Here is a 24695-nt window from a genome sequence, read left to right as displayed (position 1 = left end):
AATTTCACAATCTTCTTCACTCTTCACACACCTACACAACTTCGCATCATCCGCAAACAAATTAATATAACTGTTTACTCCCTCTGGCATGTCATTAATATATACAAGGAAAAGTATTGGTGCCAGCACTGAGCCTTGTGGGACTCCACTCTCCACCACCAACCAGTCCGACTTTGCATCCCTTATTACCGTTCTCATCTCCCTCCATCTCAAGTAGTTTTCCATCCACTTTAACACTTTTCCTTTCAGTCCTCCATAAATCTCTAATTTCCATAACAGTCTCATGTGAGGTACCTTGTCAAAAGCTTTCTTTAAATCCAAATATACACAGTCCATCCATCCCTCTCTCTCTTGTATTTTGTCAACCACTCTTGAATAAAAGCTCAGTAGATTTGTTACACATGACCTCCCTTTCCTGAAGCCAAATTGATGATCCGATAATAACTTATGATCCTCCAGGAACCGTATCCAATATTTCTTTATCACCCTCTCACAAATCTTACCGACCACACTTGTTAGAGACACAGGTCTATAGTTAAGAGGCTCTTCCTTACTGCCTCCCTTATAAATGGGCACCACTTCAGCTCTCTTCCACTCTACTGGTACTTCCCTGTTTCTAATGAACACCTTATAATATCATATAATGGATCAATCAATTCTTCTCTACACTCCTTCAATAATTTTCCTGAAACTTCATCTGGTCCCATCGCTTTATCATCTTTAAGTTCCTCCAACATTTTATATAACTCCTTTTAGGTATCTTAATGTCATCCATGTGCACATTTCCTTGTACATTCTGAGGCTTTACAAACATTGTTTCTTCAGTAAATACTTGCTGAAACCTATTATTTAGCAATTCCGCTATATTCTTAGGGTCATCTACTATCCCTTGCTCTCCTTTTAATCTTTCAATGGACTCTCTCTTTTAAGTTTACCATTTATGAACCTGTAAAACAATTTTGGATGTTCCTTACTCTTGTCTACAATATCTTTTCAAATTTTCTTTCTTCCTCCTCCTTACCCTCACATACTCATTTCTCGCCACTCTATAATTCTCCTTATTTAGTATATTCCTGCTCTTTTCCATCTTTTCCAAGCCACATCTCTCTTTTCCTTAGCCTTAACACAAGTTGCATTAAACCAATCCTTTCTTCCTTCCTCTCTCGGTTTATACTTTGGTACAAATTTCATAACTCCTTCTTTATAATATTTCATAAAAATCTCATATTTCTTTTGCACTTCTCTGATTTGTAACATCTCCTCCCAATCTAATTTTCTGAAATAATTTTTCAAACTTTCTGTGTCCATCTTTCTATAATTCAATCTACCACTCCTGTATGTCTCGTCCTTCCTTCGCTGTGTTGTTGCTATCTGCATTTCCATAACCACATGATCACTCTTTCCCAAAGGACACTTGTATTGTATATCTCCACATAGGTACACTTCTCTTGTTAACACCAAATCCAGTCTAGCCGGTTCATCATCTCCTCTATATCTAGTATTTTCCTTCACCCTCTGTTCCATCATATTTTCCATCATTAGATTAAGAAATCTCTCTCCCCATGCTTCCTCTCCAACACCACTTACTAGATTTTCCCAATCCACCTCCTTACAATTAAAATCTCCTACTAGTATCACCTTTCTTTTCCAGATAATACACTTTCCAAACTCTGTAAAGTATCCTTGATCATATTGTCGTATTCCTTAATGTCCAAGAATTTGTTTTAGGAGGTACATAGGTCACCATGATTATTAATTCTTTTCCATCACTTTTTATCCTTATGCTTATCACTTCTGCGTTGTTCTTCCCATACCAAACCTTATCCACATTTATTTATTTCTTCGTCATAATCATAACTCCTCCTCCACCTTTACTCTCTATCCTTTCTCCATATATTATATTTATTATCCAAATTTATCTTTGTTTTTTCATGCAATTTTGTCTCAGTCAAACACACTATATCAGGCTTCTCCACTATCATATAGTCTTGCAATTCCAATCTACTTGACAGTATCCCATCTATATTAGTATACATTACGGTCCACCACTGCTCCCTCTAGGGGTTCCTCCGTATTCCTTCTTTCCACATACCACTTTCTGACTCTCTCTCCTATAACTCTCCAAAAAAACTTTTCTCTTTCCTCCTCAGACCGCTCATCATTTTCCTTCTCGCCTCTTCCACCAATTCCTTATATCTTCTCCTCTCTTCCTCATTTCTATTCTTTCTCACAAACACCTCTTTACAACCTTCTATCTCTCTTAACTTTGATGTTCTATATAGGATATCCTCCGCAGATTGTTGTGACTTCAGTACTACTTTAATCGGTCTGCTCACTCCCTCCTTATACGGACCCAGTCTATGGATCTCTTCCACTTCTTCTTGTAGGTCTTTTTTTCATCATCATTTAGATTTTTGAACAGATCTCTTACCGTTTTAATTCTTCCTTAATTCTCTTAGGCTTATATGTTATATTTTGTTCTTTCATCCCAAATATTAACACACTCTTCTTCTTTTCTGCTATTTCCCTTATCAATGTTTCCTTATTCTTCATTACATTAACCAGTTCCTTGGACCTTTCTTTTTTGTCTTCCTTCAACTGATCTTTAATTATTTCTTGTAATCCAACCATCTCTGCTTCCCTCGACTCAGTCCATTGTGTTTTCTTCAGTTCCCATTCCCTTTCAAACCTTTCATTCTGCTCACTAATCATTTCCTTAAAGTCATCTTTCTCCTTTACTACTCTCTCCATTTTCTCCTCCAACCGTCTCTTGTATTTTTCAACCTCCACTCTCAAGTGTGCATTCTCATCCACCAATCGTTTTTCATTTTCCTCCAGTCTCTTAACTCTTTCCTTCAAAGCCTTGCAGAATTCTCTATCCTGCTCCTCCTCACTCCTCTGAACTTTTAATTCCTTCACCAACTCCTCAAATCTCTTCTCCAACATTACCAATCTACCTTGCATTGTTGCCCTTGTTGAAGATGGACTCATGCTTTGACTGGCCACTTTCGGCTTTGCTCCCTGGGCCTCATCAACATATTTTGAATTTGGTAATTTATTTCTTACCGGTCTATCCATTTTTTTACTCTTCCTGGGAGCATGTGGGTGTGTGGTCACTGGGGGCCAGGCCTGGTAGCTACGTGTGTGTGGTGGGATGCGTTGGCGGCTGCTATGGCTGGCCTTTGTGTGGTTCCCGCTCTGTCGTTTGGAGTGTGGAGGTTCTCACACCTCCGATCACTCCCATGTACACACCACCAGGCTACGTTCACTCTGTACACTCGTTCACTCGCTCTGGTCGCCCTCAATAGCAATAACTATTCTCACTCAAGCACATTGCTTAGCGTGTGGAGTGTTAGTTAGATGCCGCTCTGAGCAGGAGGCACGTCCACTCTCCACGGAGCGGAGTGTGTGTGTGTGTGTGTGTATATATATATATATATATATATATATATATATATATATATATATATATATATATATATATATATATATATATATATATATATATATATATATATATATATATAGATATATATATATATATATATATAGATATATAGATATATAATATATATATATATATATATATATATATATATATATATATATATATATATATATATATATATATATATAGATAGATAGATAGATATAATGTATAATCTGCTCACCACTCTGCTTAAGTCTCTTATTAACTCTCAGACAAGAGGTCACTATGTGTTGCTCTTGCTTTGCTTTGCTATTTTACATTTTTAATAAATGAAGGGGGAATGATGGCATTGCAAGAGACTGTGCCTCCATCAAGTGAAGGAGACTTGTTGGACTCTATTGTCTTTGAGCTCACTGAGGAAAGATAGGAATAAAGATTTGGATTTATTTATTTTTCTTTATTTAGAATGTCAAGTTTTATTTCTAGTATTGGTATTTCTTATTTATCGATTTATTGGTTATCGGTATTGGGATAAAATTTGTCACCAGTTATTGACTGTTGTCTATCGTTATCATTACCAATCTATTGGTTATTTAGGTAGATATCATGTAAGTATAATATAATACTAAGAGTGTAATGCAAAAAAACTGAGGTGTTGCTTTGTTTTACAGGATTGCTGCCTGGTCATGTCAGGTGTGACAGCTAAGTGGAGCAACATCACTGAAGACAACACGCTCACTAATGTGTCGTTTTCAGTCAAGGCAGGGGAACTTCTAGCCATTGTTGGCCCTGTTGGAGCAGGGAAGGTATTTTTTTTTTCAGATTTTACCTATATATCAGATCTATAATGTGGTTTACATTATATTGAATAGAAAATATAGGTAATTCACCTGTGAGTGATGGAAGTAGTGCATACATAAGACAGAGGGTGAGGTTATCAGAGGACAGAGAGGAGGCTACTAGGCAACAGTACCTTTACTGCCACCATCATCCTGCTTGTGGGTTTTTTTTTTTTTTTTTTTTTTTAGCATTTTCCTTCAGTTAAATCCTTTGATGCACAATGTTTGTGTCCTTAATAAATCCCAGAAAAGTCAGCAGGAATGTCTCCAAGAAAGTTGTCTTTATGATTATTGAAAGTGTAGTGTCCTTCATTTGTCAAAATTTCTTTAAATTTGATATCCTACTATAGGCTAAATCTAGTTTTTTAAACAATTTAAGCAAATCTATATTAAGTATATTTTCTTAAAATCTAGGATATATCTAATTCATTGATTATTTCTAAAATGGCAACATCCTGTAGTTGTTCTGCATGTGTGAAAGTGATAGGTATTAATATTGAAAACTTTTACATACTGCATTTCCTGTCAGGGATCTCTTCTGAATGCCATTCTTGGGGAGCTACCAGCACAGTCTGGGAGAATCACTGTAAGAGGGAAGATTGCCTATGCCTCACAGGAGCCATGGGTTTTCTCAGGAACAGTGCGGCAGAACATCCTGTTTGGGAAGCAGTTGAATGAGAAGAAATATGAAGAGGTTGTCAGAGGTCAGTGAAGTTTTGATATCACATAAGAATTGACCTTCTATTGATATACACTATGTACCATAAAGGTACATAGTGTGATACCTAGTAAAGTGTTATTTTGCCTATGTATTTAAATGGTCATTGAACAGGTGCTCCAAATTTTTTTTTATACAAAGAAAGCCACATTTCTGTTAATAATTTTGATATTATCCTTTTGGCTCAGTATTGGAAATGATGTTGAATGATTGACTTGAATGAATATAGCTTTTAATATTTTTGCATTAACTTGGCAGTAATATGAATGATGTGGCACTCTTTGTCCCAACCCAGTTTGTGCATTGGAGCAAGATTTCAAGGAGCTGCCTGATGGAGACATGACGACTGTTGGAGAACGTGGCATGGCTCTCAGTGGTGGACAGAAGGCTCGGGTCAACTTAGCAAGGTATGTTCAACCAGTCTTAATTGGTCTGGATCCTGTGGTCAGTTAAAAGAATTCCAGAGAATTGTTTCCTGCTTTTTTTCTTTGCCTTTAACTAAATATTTGTAATACATCACACCAGTGGTAATTAAATTTCTTAATTTACAGAATAAAAGATGATAGAGTAATTTTCTTAAGAATTCTGAGTATTTTAAAATTCACAGAAAATGCTGAAATGAATAGTGTATGTTCTTAAGTTTAAGACCATATAGTTTCAAGTAGATTTGCTGTAAGACTTGCTATCTTTTATGAAAGCACAGAATGAATTGATATTGTTTGTTATTTTCCCTCCAGGGCAGTGTATGCAGATGCAGACATATACCTCCTCGATGACCCACTAAGTGCAGTGGACAGTCATGTAAGCCGCCACCTCTTTGATAACTGTATCATGAAGCATCTCAAGCATAAAGTGAGAGTCCTTGTCACACATCAGCTGCAGTATCTCAGCTCTGCTTCAGAAATTCTTGTGCTTAAAGAGGTATGAAAATTTCATATTTGCAGTTGTACACATAAACACACACACACACACACACACACACACACACACACACACACACACACACACACACACACACACACACACACACACACACACACACACACACACACACACACACACACACACACACACACACACACACACACACACACACACACACACACACACACACACACACACACACACACACACACACACACACACACACACACACACAGTAGGAAGAGAAATGAGAACAATAATTAAGGACAGACCATCAGAATGGGGATTGGTGGAGAGTGGAGTTCCACAGGGATCAGTGTTGGCACCAGTAATGTTCGCAGTCTACATAAATGACATGGTGGATGGGGTGTCCAGTTATGTGAGCCTATTTGCAGACGATGCAAAATTGTTAAGAAAAGTGAGATGTGACAAAGATTGCGAACTACTCCAGGAAGACTTGGACAGAATATGGAAATGGAGCTGTACATGGCAAATGGAGTTCAACACGACAAAATGCAAGAAAATAGAGTTTGGCAAGAGTGAAAGAAGAATCAGGAGTATGTACAAGATAGGAAATGAAGACATAAAACCAGTCATGAAGAAAAGACCTTGGGGTGACAATTACCAATGACCTATCGCCAGAGAGACATATAAACAAAATAATTGGAGAAGTATTGAACTTATTGAGGAACATAAGAGTGGCGTTCGTATATCTAGATGAAGAAATGATGAAGAAAATAATTACTGCAATGATAAGACCGAGGCTTGAATATGCAACAATACAGTGGGCTCGAACTTAAAGAAACACATAAGGAAACTAGAGAAAGTACAGAGGGCTGCAACGAAAATGGTGCCTGACTTAAGAGATTTGACTTATGAAGACAGACTGAAAAGAATGCAACTTCCAACCCTGGAAAACAGAAGAGAAAGGGAGACCTGATAGCAATATACAGAGTGATGATTGGCATGGAAAAAATGGATAGGGAAGATCTGTGTATGTGGAATGGAAGAATGTCGAGAGGGCATGGGAAAAAACTAAAATGGCCACTTATAGGAGAGATGTGAAAAATATAGCTTCCTCATAGAAGGGTGGAAGCATGGAATAGTTTAGACGTGGAAGTGGTCAACGCAAGGAATATTCATGATTTTAAGAAAAAGCTGGACATTAATAGATATGGAGACGGGACAACACGAGCATAGCTCTTTTCCCGTATGTTACAATTAGGTAAATACAATTAGGTAAATACACACACACACATGGAGACGGGACAACACGAGCATAGCTCTTTTCCCGTATGTTACAATTAGGTAAATACAATTAGGTAAATACACACACACACACACACACACACATGGGCAAGCCTCTTAATGTGTGGCCCCTGTTCACCTAGCAGTAAATAGGTACGGGATGTAACTTGAGGGGTTGTGGCCTCGCTTTCCCGGTGTGTGTTGTGTGTGATGTGATCTCAGTCCAACCCGAAGATCGGTCTATGAGCTCTGAGCTCACTCCGTAATGGGGAAGACTGGCTGGGTGACCAGCAAACGACCGAGGTTAATTACACACAGGAAGACTTAAACAAGATCTGCAAATGGAATAAAAAATGGGAGATGGAATTCAATGTGGACAAAAGCCATGTCTTGGAAATGGGAAAAAAAGTGAAAGACGACCAGTGGGAATCTATAAGATGGGAGATGGAGTAGAACTAGAAAAGTAAAAAAGGAAAAGGACTTGGGAGTGACGATGGAGGAAAACAATCAACCGGTAAGCTATATTGATAAAATTTTCAGAGACATGCCCTATAATTTGCTAAGGAATATTGGATTAACATTTCACTACATGGACAAAGAAATGATGAAGAAATTGATAAGTACTATAATAAGACCCAGATTGGAATATGCAGGAGTTGTGTGGACCCCCAATAAAAAGAAATACATAAGGAAATTGGAGAGACTACAAAAAATGGCTACAAGAATGGTTCCAGAAGTTAAAGGGATGGCATATGAGGAGAGACTAAAAGCTATGGATCTACCAACCCTGGAACAGAGAAGAGAAAGAGGGGATCTGATACAAGTTTATAAATTGATTAACAGAATGGATCAAGTGGATAATGAGAAACTAATCCTGAGAGAAGAATATGACATTAAAAGCACAAGATCACATAGTAAGAAACTAAGGAAGGGAAGATGTCTGAGAGATGTTAAAAAATATAGTTTCCCGCAAAGATGTGTTGAGACTTGGAACAGTTTGAGTGAGGTAGTGGTGTCAGCAACGAGTGTGCATAGTTTTAAAGAAAAATTGGATAAATGTAGATATGGAGACAGGGCCACACGAGCATAAAGCCCAGGTCCTGTAAAACTACAACTAGGTAAATACACACACACACACACACACAGAAGAGACTTCAAGACTACAGAAGAGAGTTCAAGAAAAACAGCTTCCCCCATAGAGTGATAGATATATGAAACGGACTGGACAGAGAGGTGGTATGTGCAAAGTTTGTACGCGACTTTTAAGAAAAAATTAGACACTGAGATACAGAGACTGGACAACAGGAGCATAGGTTCCCGTAAAATACAACTAGGTAAATACACTGTCGGCCGAAGCAAGCGGACGCAAAACCAGAGCTCTGGTGTGATACGCTGCCAGTTCTGGAGAGGAACCCAGCAGACCTGGTGATGTTACAGGAGGGTAGGGGGCTAGCTTAGTGGTCCTGTCTCCAAAGAGTTATTGAATTTGCTTAAATTTTAAGATCGAAAGAAGTATGGAGGAGGATGTCGCCATGGATGGCGCAGTTGGCGCTGCCCAATATGTAAACAAAGGACTGGGAGTGAGACCAAGGGGAGGTAGAAGTGAGATTATAGAAACATCCCTAGGATTGAGACAGCTGGGTGACTGGAGTAAAGAGAGGGAGTTTTTGGGCTTTAAGGAGGATAGAGTTAACATGAGAAGGATCATCATTATGGATAAGGAACTTAAAGCCTTGAAAGAGATGGTGCCATGGCCGTCATGTTCGAAAAACAGGACCAGCTGATTATGGAGAATCTAGAACTGAGAGAGAGAGATGTTTAAACTTAGAAAGTACTGTTAAAATGAACCATGAGATGAAAAAAACTCTAGAGGAAATAAAAAGGGAGAATAGCACCCTAAAGGGCAAATGTACGAATTATGAAGCTGCATTACAAGGGCTGCAGGAAGAGCTGGACTCCAGTTTGGAGACAGGCAAAGAGATGAGCAAAGGGAAGCTGGAAGAATGGGAAAAGGCTTGGAAAAAGAACGAGAAGAAGAAAAAGTCAATTTCACTAAAGTAGTTAAGCAACAAATAAAGGAGAAAACTAAGGACACAGTTATACAAGTGACCACTAATGGGCGGAAGCTGAATAGCACTTCCCATACACTCTTCAAGTGTGCCTACAGGCGCTATAGGCCTTAACATAAGAAAAAAGAAAAAAAAAAAGAACAAAAAGAAGTTTTACTGGAGAGTGCTAGACATGAGACTGAGGAAATGGTATATTCAAGAAGGGGAAGGAAAGCATTAAGAGTCATGTATACAAACATAGATGGGTTTATATCAGGAAGTTTGAAAGTGAGAGGTTATATATTGGAAAAGGACCAGATGTGGTATGTATGACAAACAAAGTTAAGTGAAGATGTCCAAGTGAATTTTAAAGAGCAAGGATACAATGTTTGGAGGAGAGACAGAAAGGGAAAAGCAGGAGGAGTATTGATCATGACTCGGGAGAATATATATGTGGAAGAGATACAGTCCGGAGATGGACTGGCAGAGGTTTCAAGTATAACAATAAGGACCAATGGGAGGGAAAAAAGGAGTATCATAGTTGCATATGTACCACCAAAGACTAATACATGGAGGCTTGATGTACATAAGGAAATGCAAAAGGAATTACTAAATTGCCTGGATAACATGCTAAGGAAGGATAGAAGAGTGTTGCTCGTGGGAGATCTAAACTGCAAACACGTCAATTGGGAAGAAATGGATGCAAGCAGTTGCACTGGATGTTGGGGGGATGATGTGATACAACTGGCAATGGTAAATGCATTGGATCAATGGATGAAAGATTATACAAGATAAAGAGGGGAAGATGATCCATCAATGCTGGATTTGGTATTTACAAAAAAAAAAAACAGAGCCATGTCCAAACATTGAATATCATACTCCAATAGGAAAAAGTGATCATGTGGTCCTAGAAATCGAATTAGAAGATCAACAAATTTTGGAATATTATGAGGGACACAAACACAAAAGACGGAACCACGCTAAATCAAATTTTGGGGGATTAAAAAGTTATTTTGATAGTATTTTGGAAAGAAATTATGCATGGAAAGACAATTCAAGGAAAGTATGATATATTTCTAGACAAGTATAATGAGGGGGTAAAGAGATATGTTCCTGAATATAGAGTAAAAGAGAGCAAACACACCTGGTATAATGCTATATGTGCAAAAGCTAAAAAGTCCAAGGATGCAGCATGGAAAAAATTAAGAAGGCAATGTAATGAAATAAATAGGAAGTGGTATAAAGAGGCATGAAATGAATACATTAGAATAAGAAGGAAGGAGGAGAGAAACTTTGAAAAGGATGTAGTGAAGAGATGTGAAAAAGAACTCAAGCTTTTTTATAAGTATATAAATGGTAAAATGACAAACAGAGAGACCATTACTAAGTTGATCAAGGGGAATGCGATATACGAAGCATCAGAAGAAATGAGTGAACTTATGGATGAGAGCTTTAAATCAGTATTTAATGAAGAGGGGATGTTTATAAAACCAATCAACCCAGCAGCACAGGAAGGATTAAGAGACATCGTGGTAAGAAAACAGAAAATTAGATAATTGCTAGAAAAGGTGGATGTGAGGAAGGCAATGGGACCAGATGGAGTGTCAGAATGGACACTAAGGGAATGTAGTGAGCAACTGGCAGAACCAATTTGGGATGTAATTAACAACTCTTCAAGGGAAGGGAAGGTACCAAAGGAATGGTAAAAAGCCAATATAGTCCCATTATACAAAGAAGGAAAAATGACTGAGCCCCTAAATTATAGACCAGTGTCACTAACTAGTGTGGTGGGTAAGCTCTGTGAAGTTTTTATCAAAGAAAAATGGTTGGAATATCTGGAGAGAAATGAAATCATTAATAACTTCCAATTTGATTTTAGAGAAGGAAGGTCATGTATAACAAACTCATTAAACTTTTATACAAGAGTAATAGATGAGGTACAAGGAAAAGATGGATGAGTGGATCCGGTGTATCTAGATATTGAAAAGACTTTTGACAGTACCACACAGAAGACTCCTATGGAAAATAGAACACATGGGCAGAATTAAGGGAAATATCTTAAATTGGATGACAAATTACTTAACAGATAGGGAAATGAGCACAGTGATAAGAGATACACTGTCAAGTTGGAGCGCTGTAACCAGTGGCATACCACAGGGTTCGATGTTGGCACCAATAATGTTCCAAATATATGTTAATGATATGCAAGAGGGGTTGAGTAGCTACATAAATTTGTTTGCAGATGATGCCAAGCTTTTGAGAGTTATAAAAAAACAAAATGATTGTATGGAATTACAGAAATATATTGATAAGATCTGGAGATGGAGCTAGAAGTGGAAATTAGAATTTAATACTAAGAAATGCCATGTAATGGAAATGGGTAAAAGTAATAGAAGACCTACATGGAAATATAAAATGGGGGAAAAGATTATAATGAAAAGAAGAGAAGAGAAAGACCTGGGAGTGATTATACAAGACACCCTGACTCCAGAAATACATATAAATGGATTATTTGCTTCAACATAAAAGACACTAACGAACATCAGGGTAGCATTCAATTACATGGATAAAAGTATAATGAAAAAGATATTAACCACTATGATAAGACCTAGACTAAAATATGTACCAGTGGTATGGTTGCCATATAGGCAGAAAGATATCTAGAAACTAGAAAGTATACAAAGGGCTGCTACAAAGATGGTCCCTGAAATAAAAGATCTTCCCTATGAAGAAAGACTGAAGGAGATAGAGCTACCAACTTTGAGGGATAGACGGGAAAGAGGAGACTTGATAACGATGTATAAGTTAGTAAACCGTATGGAGAAGATAGATAGACAAGACCTGGTAACACTGACAGAGCAGGAAGACAGACAAACAAGAGGACATTCCAAGAAAATCATGAAAAGTCAGTGTCATAGGAATATCAAGAAGTTCAGTTTTCCACATAGGACAGTAGACATCTGGAATGGATTAAGTGAAGAGATTGTAACAGCAGAAAGTGTGCGCAAATTTAAGGAGAAGTTAGATATATGTAGATATGGAGACAGGTTACTATGAGCCCCGCTCGAACCCTGTAACATACAACTAGGTCATTACAACTAGGTAAATACACACTGCATAGTGTAATGATTACCATACTCAGCTGACAACTAAGAATGCCTGGGTTTGATTCCTGGGCACAATGAGGCAAATGGGCAAGCCTCTTAATGTGTATCCCTGTTCACCTAGCAACAAGTAGTTATGCAATGTAATTTAAGGGATTGTGGCTTTGCTGCCCCAGTGTGTATTTACCTTGTTGTATTTTACCTAGTTGTATTGTACAGGGTTCGAGCAGGGCCCATAGTGTCCTGTCTCCATATCTTGGTGTGGTATGGTCTGAGTCCTACTTGAAGATCAGTCAGTACAAGCTCTGAGCTCTCTCCATAGGGGAAAGGCTAGTTGAATGACCAGCAGATAACCATGGTGAATTACACATATAAGTATACAGGGCATCCAGCAACTTGGGTACATATTTAGGGAATATCATAATTCAAATCATCCAAAATAAAGATGCTACTACTTCATATTCATATGCTGCTGCTTTTCAGAAATTAAGTGCAAATGTGCATGACAGCAGCCTTGTTGTACTTGTTGCCCAGTCTGGGTAAGCACTGCATAGTATTGCTTATTCTCTTGTGGCCAATATTTTGTTCTGCTTTCCATCTCTTATGTTGTGACATATGTTTAATGTGACAGGGACACATGGAAGCCATTGGACCATACCATCAACTGGTGAACAGTGGTTTAGACTTTGGCACTCTCATCTCAGAGAATCAGGAAGAAGAAATCACTTCATCCTTCTCCAGCCGGAAAGCAAGTGTCAAAAAATCTAATAGTATAAACAAAGCCATACTGAGTGAGAGAATATTACGCGAGAGGAAGAGAAGTAAGTAAACCCCTGTCAGATTCAAGTAAAATAGAAACCTCATGTTTGCGTGCTTGTTGAAAGAGAAGTAATGCCATTCATAGTGATTTAATAATCATTATTTGTTTTATTGATATTTTACAGAAATATTTTGTGAGAAAACTATAGTAGCTCATTAGTTGAAAGTTACTTTCTTTATGTAATATGCTCATCATGTGAAGAATGTTTCTCATGTAGGCTGTGACCAATTGTTTATCAATTTTTCTAGTTCATTTAATTCCTTGTAGAATACAAGTGCTTTTATTTCCACACACCATTTATAAACTTCATAACAGTACAGTAATGAATTTGTCTCCATGTCTTAGCTGACTCCACATCATCTACACATCAGCTGGAAGAAAGCATCTTGGGCTCCAGCATTTCCCTTCATGACTCAGTGGAGGCAGACAACATTCTCACCATATCAGGGGCACACACCACTGGTTCTTCCACAGCCATATCAAGTGGCATGTCTAATTCATCCTATAATGACTCAAAAGCAGTAAGTGTGAAAACAATTATAAATTGTGTATCAAAATTCATATTACAGCTAACTGGTAATAAATTACTTTTAGTATTCCATTAAAACAGAGTTGTTAATTTCAATAATGAAGGGTTATAGATTGTTTGATAGCATCTAAGATATGACACATATTGATATCTCATTGCACCAGCTCACTCAACCATACAAGTTCACTGAAGTTCAAATTTTTTGATTGGTTAATCCCATAATAGATCCCTGCATATGAAGTGTATAATGAAAATATTTTTCAATTTATACCTTCATTAAGTGGCAAGTGTTTTGTTTAATTTACACATGATTTGAGACTGTTTAGGCTAAATAAAGAATGGGTTAAAGAAATAGTCCTACACAGTTGGCCAGTATATGCTAGCTATCAAAATAAGTGCTTTATCAAGAATGGAGTGCTTAGTTATATTTGATCACATAATGGCTAGATGATTTACTAACCTGGCTTGCCTGGTCCTTTAGCCATGCAGGCCTAAGAATAGACTGGAGTACTCTGTGGACATCGAGACAACAGAACCACTGGTGGATATGAATTTATATTTTCAGTTTTGTTTTCTTTGTTTTCTGTAGACTGTTTGTACTTTAGATTTCAGTTGATTCATCATGCATTTTCCCAATTGGTGCTTTTATAGATTTGCAGTTTAGTGTTTGCAATTTTACTTTTCTTTTCTTTCTTGTGGTTTACTCTGTTCCTTGGTGATATGTTGCAAAGAGTGGCTCATTGATTGTGGTTTATCTTGCTGTAATGTAAAATAAAAAAGCTTTTCTAAACTAAGCCCTAGCAAATGCCACTTATGTAGAAACAGATGAATATTAAATTAATGACCAATTAGAAAAGATAAAAAGTATGTTTATGGGATCTAAATCATTTAGATATATTTGTATGCTTTGTGTGTGTGTCTTGTAATCTGACATTCTCTGCAGAGGAACTACACAAATTAAGCATTATTCAGAATGACATGTGTCACTCCAATATTGTATTTGATGGAGTTGGAGATGTGATGATTACTTTTGTTACTGTGTGGGTATTGCAATGTTAACTATACCATATTATTCAGAATTTTAAGTAAACTTTTGTTTTCTTGTTTTATACACTGAAGTATTAATCCTATTGAAATATTCAGAAAATTTGATAATCTTTTTTTTTTTTTTATCCTTGCATTGTCATATAATTTCTCTGTAGCAACATGAAGTAGTTCCCACATCAGGTAAAGGCTTCAGTTTTCCTGTAATTGGTTCAATCACCTCAAAAACAAAGCCTTTAGGCTTAACCCACTTGACCTTACCCTCCTGGTCCATGTTCTTTCCCTCCTTGTGATCAGAGAGTCACCACATCATCTCCTCTACCTCCTTCCTCTGTTTGTATTTACCTAGTTGTAGTTTTACAGGGCCTGGGCTTTATGCTCGTGTGGCCCCGTCTCCATATCTACACTTATCCAATTTTTTTTTAAAGCCATGCACACTCGTTGCTGACACCACTTCTTCACTCAAACTGTTCCACGTCTCAATACATCTTTGTGGGAAACTATGTTTTTTAACATCTCTCAGACATCTTCCCTTCCTTAGTTTTTTTACTATGCGATCTTGTGCTTCGAATGTCATATTCTTCTCCCAGGATCAGTTTCTCATTATCCACTTGGTCCATTCCGTTGATCAATTTATAAACTTGTATCAGATCCCTTCTCTCCCTTCTCTGTTCCAGGGTTGGTAGATCCATAGCCTTTAGTCTCTCCTCATATGTCATCCCTTCAAATTCTGGAACCATTCTTGTAGCCATTTTTTGTAGTCTCTCCAGCTTCCTTACGTGTTTCTTTTTATTGAGGGTCCACACAACTCCTGCATATTCCAATCTGGGTATTATTATAGTACTTATCAATTTATTCATCGTTTCTTTGTCCATGTAGTGAAATGCTAATCCAATATTCCTTAGCAAATTATTTATATGTCTCTCTGAAAATTCTATCAAAATGGCTTACCGGTTGATTATTTTCTTCCATTGTCACCCAAATCCTTTTCTTTTTTTTACTTTCTCCAGTTCTACTCCATCTCCCATCTTATAGATTCCCAATGGTCATCTTTCACTCTTTCCCATTTCCATGACATGGCTTTTGTCCACAATGAATTCCATTTCCCACTTTTTTTTCCATTCCCAAATCTTATTGAAGTCTTCCTGCAGTATTTGACAATCCTCTTTTTGCTTTATATCTTTGCACAGTTTTGCATTGTCTGCAAACAGATTTATGTAGCTGTTCACTCCTTCTGGCATGTCGTTTATATATATGAGAAAAAGTATTGGTGCCAATACTGACCCCTGTAGCACTCCGCTTTCTACTGCTCTCCACTTGGGACTTCATATCTTTAACTACCATCCTTATTTCTCTCCCCGTCAAATGATTTTCCATCCATCTCAATGTGCTTCCTTTTAAGCCACCCTTCACCTCTAACTTCCACAGCAATCTTGCATGTGGCACTTTATCAAATGCCTTTTTTAAATCCAAATAAATACAATCGACCCATCCCTCTCTCTCTTGTACTCTGTCAATTATTCTAAAGTAGAAACTCAGTAAATTTGTTACACACGACCGACCTTTTCTAAAACCAAATTGGCTATTTAATAATAATTTGTTGTCTTCAAGGAACTCGATCCATTGTTTCTTTATTACTCTTTCACACATCTTACATATTACACTAGTTAGTGATACTGGTCTGTAATTTAAAGGTTCTTCCTCCCTTCCGCTCTTATATATGGGAACCACCTTAGCTCTTATCCATTCTACTGGTCCTGTTCCATTTTCTATTGAGCATTTTATGATGTATATGTGATGTGTGTGTGTGTGTGTGTGTGTGTGTATTTACCTATTTGTGTATTACAGGGTCCGAGCTAAGCTCTCTGTGTCCTGTCTCCTTGTCCATTCCTGTCATATCTCTCTTTCATCTGATTGACACACACCGCATCAACGACATCACTGCTCAGTTTATTCCACTTATCAATGCTACGGTGCGGAAACTGTATTTTCTCACGTCATTTAGACAGATGTCTTTTGTTAGCTTTTTACCATGTCCTCGGAGCTGATTACTTGTGGTCACCTTTATCAACTTTCTGTCCAGTATGTCAATCTTGTTCACCAATTTATACATAGTTATCATGTCTCCTCTTGTTCTTCTTTCTTCTAATGGTGTCAGCCCCAGCTTCCTCAGTCTTTCCTCATAGTCTAACTCCCTGAGTCCTGGTACCATCCTTGTTGCCAGCCACTGTACCCTTTCTACCTTCTTCACATTTTTCTTCATATGCAGTGACCAGACACAAGCTGCATATTCTAACTGGGGTCTTATTAAGGTACATAATATCGTCTTCATCATTCCTTCATCTAGGTAGTGGAATGCAAGGCCAATATTTAGAAGCATGTTATATGTTTTCAAAAAAATCTTGTTAATGTGTTTCTCTGGTGACAAAGTGTTTTGCGTGGTTACTCCTAAGTCTTTCTCCTCATTGGTCTCTTTAATTTTCTCATCACCCAGCCTGTAATTCCAGTTTGGTCTGTATCTACTTCTTCCCATTTTCATAACATGGGTCTTGTCTATATTAAATTCCATCTGCCACTCCTTACTCCACTCATATATTTTATCAAGATCTTCCTGTAACTTGTTACAATCTTCCACATTCCTTACTCTCCTCATAATTTTAGTAACGTCCACAAACATGTTCATGTAACTGTCAATTCCTACTGGCATATCATTAACATAAATCAAAAACATGATGGGACCAATCACTGACCCTTGTGGAACTCCACTGGTTACCTTCTTCCACTCGGATTTCCTTCCTCTCACCACTGTTCTCATTTCTCTTCCTATTAAGTCATTTTCCATCCATTTTGCTAGTTTATCATTTACTCCTCCAATCTTCTTTAGTTTCCACATCAGTCTATTGTGTGGTACTTTATCAAAGGCCTTTCTCAAGTCCAGGTAGATAGCATCCACCCATCCCTCTCTATGTTGTAGTATGTCAGTCACTCTTGAATAAAAACATAATAAATTGGATACACGATCTTCCTTTTCTGAAACCAAACTGTCTTTCACTCAGAATGTTTTCACTTTCTAGATACTCACTCCACTTAGCTTTAATTACTTCTTCACATACCTTGCACAATATACTAGTCAACGATACTGGTCTATAATTTAGCGGTTCCATTCTACTACCATTCTTATATATAGGCACAATGTCAGCTCTTTTCCACTCTTTCGGGACTAATCCTGTTCGTATGGAGGTTTCCACAATATCAAATACGGGGTTCAACAATTGATCCTTACATTCATTTAGCAACCTCCCAGATATGCCATCAGGCCCCATTGATTTATTAATATCCAGATTGCTTATAATTTTCCTTACATCTTCCTTAGTAACCATGATGTCCTGCATTTGCTTTATTTCCGTAGGCCTTCCTCCCATAAAATGCTCCTCCTTTGTAAACACTTTGCAAAAGTTGTCGTTCAAAATTTCAGCTATATCTCCAGCATCCTCATATACTTCTTCCCCATTTTTTACCTTTACTATTGCCTCCTTATATTTAGTTTTCCATTTATGAATTTGTAAAACATTTTGGGTCACTATCACAGTTTTCCACCACCCTCTGTTCATATTCCTTCTGTGCTGTTCTCCTTACTTCAACATATCTATTCCTTGCTGTTTTGTAAACTTCTCTTGATAATACATCACTGTTTTTCTTAAGTTTCTTCCATGCCTTTTCTTTGTTCTTTTTTGCTTCTTCACAATTTCTATTAAACCACTGTTTATTATTTAAAGTCCTCTTTCTGTAATATGGCACAAACTTTTTCACAGCAGAGTTATACAAATCCATAAATTTATCGTATTTCAATTGCATATCCCTTTCCTGGTATACCACGGACCAGTCAATTTCATTAAAGAACTCCCTTATATGGTTATAATTTGCCCTAATATAATTTAATTTTTCCTCCCTGCGTTCCACAATCTTATTCGTGCTTAATTCCATATCCAGCTCAAAGCTTAGGACATCATGATCGCTTCTCCCAAGGACATTTATGTTCAATTTCCTCTTTAGAGAGATGCCCCTGGTAAATACCAAATCCAACCTTGCTGCAACATCTTGTCCCCTGCACCTTGTTGGTGATCTCACCCACTGTGTCATCAAGTTATTTGTTGCTACCTTTAACAATTCCTCTGCCCACTCACCACTGTTCACCACTTCGTAGTCTTCCCACACTATTTCTTTACAATTAAAGTCTCTGACTATCATCACTCTATCCTTTCTGATGAGTTCTTGCTTCATTCTGTCTAGAGTATTTCTCATCACCATTTGGTACTGTTCATATTCCCAAGCATTGGTTCTGGTGTGTGTGTGTGTGTGTGTATGTGTATGTTTACCTAATTGTATTTACCTAGTTGTATTGTACATTGTTTGAGTAGGGCTCATAGTGTCCTGTCGCCATTTCTCCATTTATCTAATTTTCCTTTAAAGCTATACGCATTATGAGCTGTAACAACTTCATCACACAATGCATTCCATTTTTCCACCATTCTTTGTGGAAAACTGTATTTTCCAATATGACTAAGACACTGCCTCTTCCTGATTTTCTTTGCATGTCCTCTTGTCCTTCCAGTTTCATCTGCCACCAGCACCAGGTCTTGCTTGTCTATCTTTTCAATGTCATTAACTATTTTATACATTCTTATTAGATTCCCTGCTTTCTCTTTCATCTTGTAAGATTGGCAGTCCCATTTCCTTCAGCCTTTCTTCATATACAGGGGATCCTCACAATTCGACAGGGTTAGGGCGGTTTTTCATCGGTTGAATCAGCGTTAATTTGAATCATGGAGCAATTTTTCCCATAGGATACTTAAGAATTAGGGGGGATAGGGACCAACCTCCCGCCTAGACCCCCTAAAACATCACTATAACCTTTAAAATACACTAATCTAGACTAAATCAGTACTTCATTTATATCTAACCTTTTTTCTTTATTATACACATTAGGGTGCTGTACAGTATATTTTTTGTAAATGAAAACACTTGCATGATGCAGTAGTCTTGCGGTACTTGTCCCTGTTCTTCCAAATTATTGATACTGTTGATCTAGGGCCACCCATTTGCAGTGCAACGACACTGTGAACAATACGTGCTTCACACTTTCGTATAAGCTCAAGCTTATCTTTGAAAGGCAGGAAGTTGTGCTTCTTAGGGCTGGGGAACACCGGCTGGGCCGAGAGTGATGCAGATTAAGCGACGCACGGACCGCAAGGCTGCCACTCTAAATTTTCATTCCTCCCTACCACTTGCGCTTATTTCCTCCTACTTTCACTTACCTCTCGTGCACATTTTCCCCTATTTTCACCTATACCAATCCCAAAATTCCTTTTTGTATATGCATATATTTTTGTGCGAAAATAAACGTATTTATACTTGTTGCAGTTTTATTCTTTTACTACAAAAGAAAAAAAAAACTTTCTGGCATCAAAAAATTAACTTTTCTTCGGTATACTGTCATACCTCGTCGAACACGAATCTCGCGTATACACGAATCGGTAAAATATACCATATTTCGCCGAACACGACTTTGACTCGCGATTGCATGATTTGGTCTCCATTTGAATCTCCCGCTGGTCCTGGTGGATGCACACGACCTCCCCTCCCAAGTGTCTTGGACTCGCCCTGGGGCTGGCAGTAGTACACTGCCTCGAGCCACTCGCTCACTCCTTGTCGTGCTGTTGTTGTGTGCAGACGTGGTTCCTTTGCGCTCTCTTGATTTCATCTTAGCCATGGCCAGTCAGAGGCCCATCACTTCATATCTCAGGCCCTCTCCAACCAGCAAATAAACTAAATAAAGTACAGTAATACTCTGCTTAACGAACGTTCATCTAACGAATTTCCGGTTTAACGTACTATATAAAGTTAGACCAAAAGTCTGCATAATGTACAACTACATCCGTTTTAGCGAATTTTCTGGGTTTGAATTTGCCGGGTGAGAGACCGAACGCAGCAGCTTTGCTGTGATTGTCTGGCTCCCCGCCTGTCTCTAGCACTCCTGGAGCTGGATCCAAGATTCTTTAACAACCTCAGAGCAACCTCCTGCCGCGAAATGGCTTCCACGAATGCTTGGAGGGACGGAGACGAGGTTGCTCTGAGGTTGCTGGGAACACCACCTCTGGAGGTGGTGTTACTGTCTTATATATGCATATATGTTCACAAAATAACATTTCTATTAGCTTTTTAGAAAACTTGCCCTCAAGAAAGGATTGTTTTGTAATGCATAAAGTGAAATCTTACATGGAATACCAAAAAATAAAGCACAGATGATGAGATTGGCCACAGACGGCGGAGACTCCGGCAACTTGGCCGCTTCTTCTTCTTGTGACCTTTTTAGCTAAAGTAAAAGTTTGGCGAGAAACACACAAAATAGCCTGTATTCACATACTGATTATACTTAGAAATTCAATAAACAAGTGAGTACAAATGATTTTCTGCCCACAAGCAACTCTCCCTCTTTGCAATGCAAAAAATCAGAAGTCTAGATGTCATGGTTACCAAAATATCAGGTTGAATGAGGTAGTATCATCGGTTTACATGGTCTTGCGTCCGATCGGGTTCAGCGGCCTTGGCTAGAGCGCGAGAAAACGGGCCCCTTGTATCCTCTCTCTCTCTCTCGCTCTCGCTCTCGCTCTCTCTCTCTCTCTCTCTCTCTCTCTCTCTCTCTCTCTCTCTCTCTCTCTCTCTCTCTCTCCTGTTCTGATACCTCTCATTCAAATGTTGTCTCCCTGTAACATGGCGAGAGACCCAAGGTATAGAAGTAAGGCGCGCGGGAGAGGTTGCGGAATCAGACGCAATGAAATCACTGTCAATTGCTCCTACCATTTTCCGTTGGTGACACAGTGACGTAGAGCATATGTTTACTCCTGATGAGTGTTGCCAGCTCACAAGCAAAGAAAATGGGAAGAAAATAACCAAAATATAGCCATAAAAAGCCTAAACGTCTATCGACATGCCCCGTGCCTTGCATGATGAACATCTATCGACGTGTCCCGAGTTTTGCGGGTTAAGTTGTTATTTTGAGCAATATAGTTCATTTATATCATGCATACAAGAAACATTGTATTTATCTTATATTAAATCTATATTTGGCTGATATTTAAAGCATGTTATTTATTTATTTTTTTTTTTTTTTTGGGGGGGGTGGGGATAAATTCATATCACAAGAATGAATTGATTGTATTTCCGTTAATTTCTATGGGAAAAATTCATTTGATATAGGATTTTTTTTACATACAACGGTCATCATGGAACGAATTAAAGTCGTATGTCGAAGTACCACTATATATATATATATATATATATATATATATATATATATATATATATATATATATATATATATATATATATATATATATATATGATGTAGATGTGATTTGAAGATTTGTTATTTGGAGTGCCTTATGTGTGGTTTGTGTGGGGTATTATTTTGCATTGTTTGAGTATCAGGTTTCATTGTATATATTTGACTGCATCATTGCAAAACATTCATGAGAAGATACTTTCTATGTTGCCTAAGCTAAGATAATATTTAAAATTCTTTTTTGCTATAGTTATGTTCTATTCAACAATAATTCTTGATCCTTCTAAAAACACTATATACTTAACCCTGGGCTATCGCGCCCGATTGGGGCCGAAATAGCTGCGCCATAGCCAGAAACGTGATAGCCGAATTGAACAACTAATGGTGAAAATTGTTATTGGTGCCGCAACCACAAATTTTACTCCTAATATCCCTCATTTTTACCTTTTTTTTTTTTATTACTGTATAATCTATTGGAGGATAGTGTGGAGGGTTGGTAGCCATTGTGAGCACAAAAAAATGGTAGAATCTGACTATCACTGTCTAGTGGGGAGGACGTGCACTCAGAGACTGTGTTTCATCTTGGCGGGAAGGCGGTTTTGCCCAATGAGCGCTCAGATATCCCATGACGTCATGGCTGGGCGCACGATAACAGGCATCTGAGGTCGCAATAATGAAATTTTAGCAGCTTTTCATGGGTGCGTGATAGCAATAAAACGCGATAGCTGAAGTCGTGATAGCCGAGGGTTGACTATATTCACCTTCAAGACACTGATACATGTTATTTGGCAATAATTTTTTATTTTCCTTCTGAAAATATTTTGTTCATCATTAAGCCACAGCATTTCCCTTTCCCATTCATGATCTAATTCTGCTCCTCGATTTGAATAATTTTTTGTTTATTTTTCAGATTGAAGCTAAAAATGACAATAATAATGAAAAAGAAACATCAGGCAATAAAGAAATTCGATCACACGGCTCTGTCAAAGCTAAAGTGTATCTTAAATACTTCCTTGCTGGAGGTGGCTGGTGCATATTTGCACTTTTGATTATTATCAACATATTTGCTCAAGTTCTCTTCTCTGGTATAGACTACTGGCTGGCATATTGGTAAGTACCTGTCACATTAAAAAGCTATTGATATTAAGGTAATTTTATCCAATTATTTTATAGTTGTTATGGAGGACTTTTGTTCTGGACCAAACTGTCTTAATTGTGCAATTGATCCACATAAAGTAAAGGGAAGAGTAAATTCTCTTATCCATCAGTGTCCAAGAAGCTAAGGGAGTGGTGTGAATGAGAGTAACTAAAAGTTGTGTGCCTTGTTTTGGCCACCACTTTATTGGGAGAGACAGTCTTGGTATATGGATGTATGTTTTTCATACACATATTTAGCTGGTTACAGATTACTATGACTGGATTCTAAGTCAAATTCTCTTAAGTCTGGAGTTGAGGTGTGGTTAGCTGAATTATAAGTGTTCACATAAGTGAAGGAATGAGTAAATTGGAAGTGCAAAAAAAATCTGCAGGTTGTGTTTATGATTTGGTGGTTCATCTCACAAAGGTTTGCAGTTAACTTTTGTTTTCCAAGTTTTAAACTTCATCAGATGAGAAGATTAGTGATTAATGGTAAAAAGAAATATGACAGGCATTCCATGATTTGGTTTGTAGTCACTTAGATTTCATTGTGTCCTATTGTAAATAAGACTACGGTCTAGCCGCAGCAAAGATATGCAACCACATCAAATGCTCATCTGTCACAACCTTTAAAAATACAGTAGCAGATTTTCCTTTGCTCTTTTTGACCGTATATGTAATTCAAATGGTGTAAGAACAATGGTATGAGATATTGAAACTTAAGCATTCTGACAAATACTCTTTTCAGGGCAAATGGAGAGCAAATCAGAGCACAAATTGTGTTGAACTCTTCTACATGGGACATTCCAAAAAATACCACGGTGTTCTCATACAGCAATGCACCAGTCCCTGAAGGCTACATGGACACCAATACTAACATTTATATATACTCAGGTGTGTAAAGGTACATGTGATAATATTTAGTTGGAATATACTCAGTTTGAAATGGTTGATCATTATATATTTAGGAAAATATCATTAGAAAGTAATTCACTCACTTTTGAATGGTGCATACCCACAATAATCTTAGAATATTCAATTAAGAGGGAGAACATTACATAGTCTTCAATGGCTTATAATTTGTAATGTTTTATATCCATCCCTTTCCATTAGAGGCCTATAGGACTAAGAACATGAATGATATGTGTATGGTTGTGTGCTGGTGCTTTGTCTGGGCCACCCTATATGGGATTGCAAGTGTGGTAGACAGGTAGATTTCCAACTGTCTCTGAGCTTGCTTGTTTCATGATACAGTGCACTAGAATTTAAACCACTTATTGCTGGATTGTCAAGGTCAGGGAGTAACACATACCAAGTTATAGCAAAGGAAGACATAAATAATGATTTAAGGCAGGTTCACACTTGTCAATATGCAACTGAAATTGCAAGTTGGTAGAGTTTCCAACTGAATATTGGTGCCTAATGACTGAAAAAAACAGTTGCAAAACAAGACCAACATATTAGTCTTGTTCAGTCGATTTGCGACTTTGTTTATGTGGTGATGTCACAGAG

The 24695-nt window shown here is 37.7% G+C and overlaps 1 protein-coding gene across 7 annotated transcripts in view; it reads left to right on the top strand.

Moving 5' to 3' along the window:
* LOC123514240 (ATP-binding cassette sub-family C member 4-like) overlaps positions 1-24695 on the top strand; it is a 221907-nt gene that overhangs the window by 165008 nt on the left and 32204 nt on the right. For 6 of the 7 annotated variants that reach the window (XM_045271971.1, XM_045271969.1, XM_045271974.1 and 3 more), the window contains 9 exons: positions 4102-4236; positions 4799-4973; positions 5283-5394; positions 5725-5908; positions 12943-13132; positions 13477-13652; positions 14142-14201; positions 22957-23156; positions 23932-24077. In XM_045271971.1, the coding sequence (XP_045127906.1) occupies positions 4102-4236; positions 4799-4973; positions 5283-5394; positions 5725-5908; positions 12943-13132; positions 13477-13652; positions 14142-14201; positions 22957-23156; positions 23932-24077 (1378 nt within the window). The remainder of the gene's footprint in view (positions 1-4101; positions 4237-4798; positions 4974-5282; positions 5395-5724; positions 5909-12942; positions 13133-13476; positions 13653-14141; positions 14202-22956; positions 23157-23931; positions 24078-24695) is intronic. The other variant, XM_045271970.1, reaches the window with a different exon arrangement.

The sequence above is a fragment of the Portunus trituberculatus genome, chromosome 37 (assembly GCF_017591435.1).
Source record: "Portunus trituberculatus isolate SZX2019 chromosome 37, ASM1759143v1, whole genome shotgun sequence".
Taxonomy (NCBI): domain Eukaryota; kingdom Metazoa; phylum Arthropoda; class Malacostraca; order Decapoda; family Portunidae; genus Portunus; species Portunus trituberculatus.
This window is presented reverse-complemented; position numbering and strand designations above follow the sequence as displayed.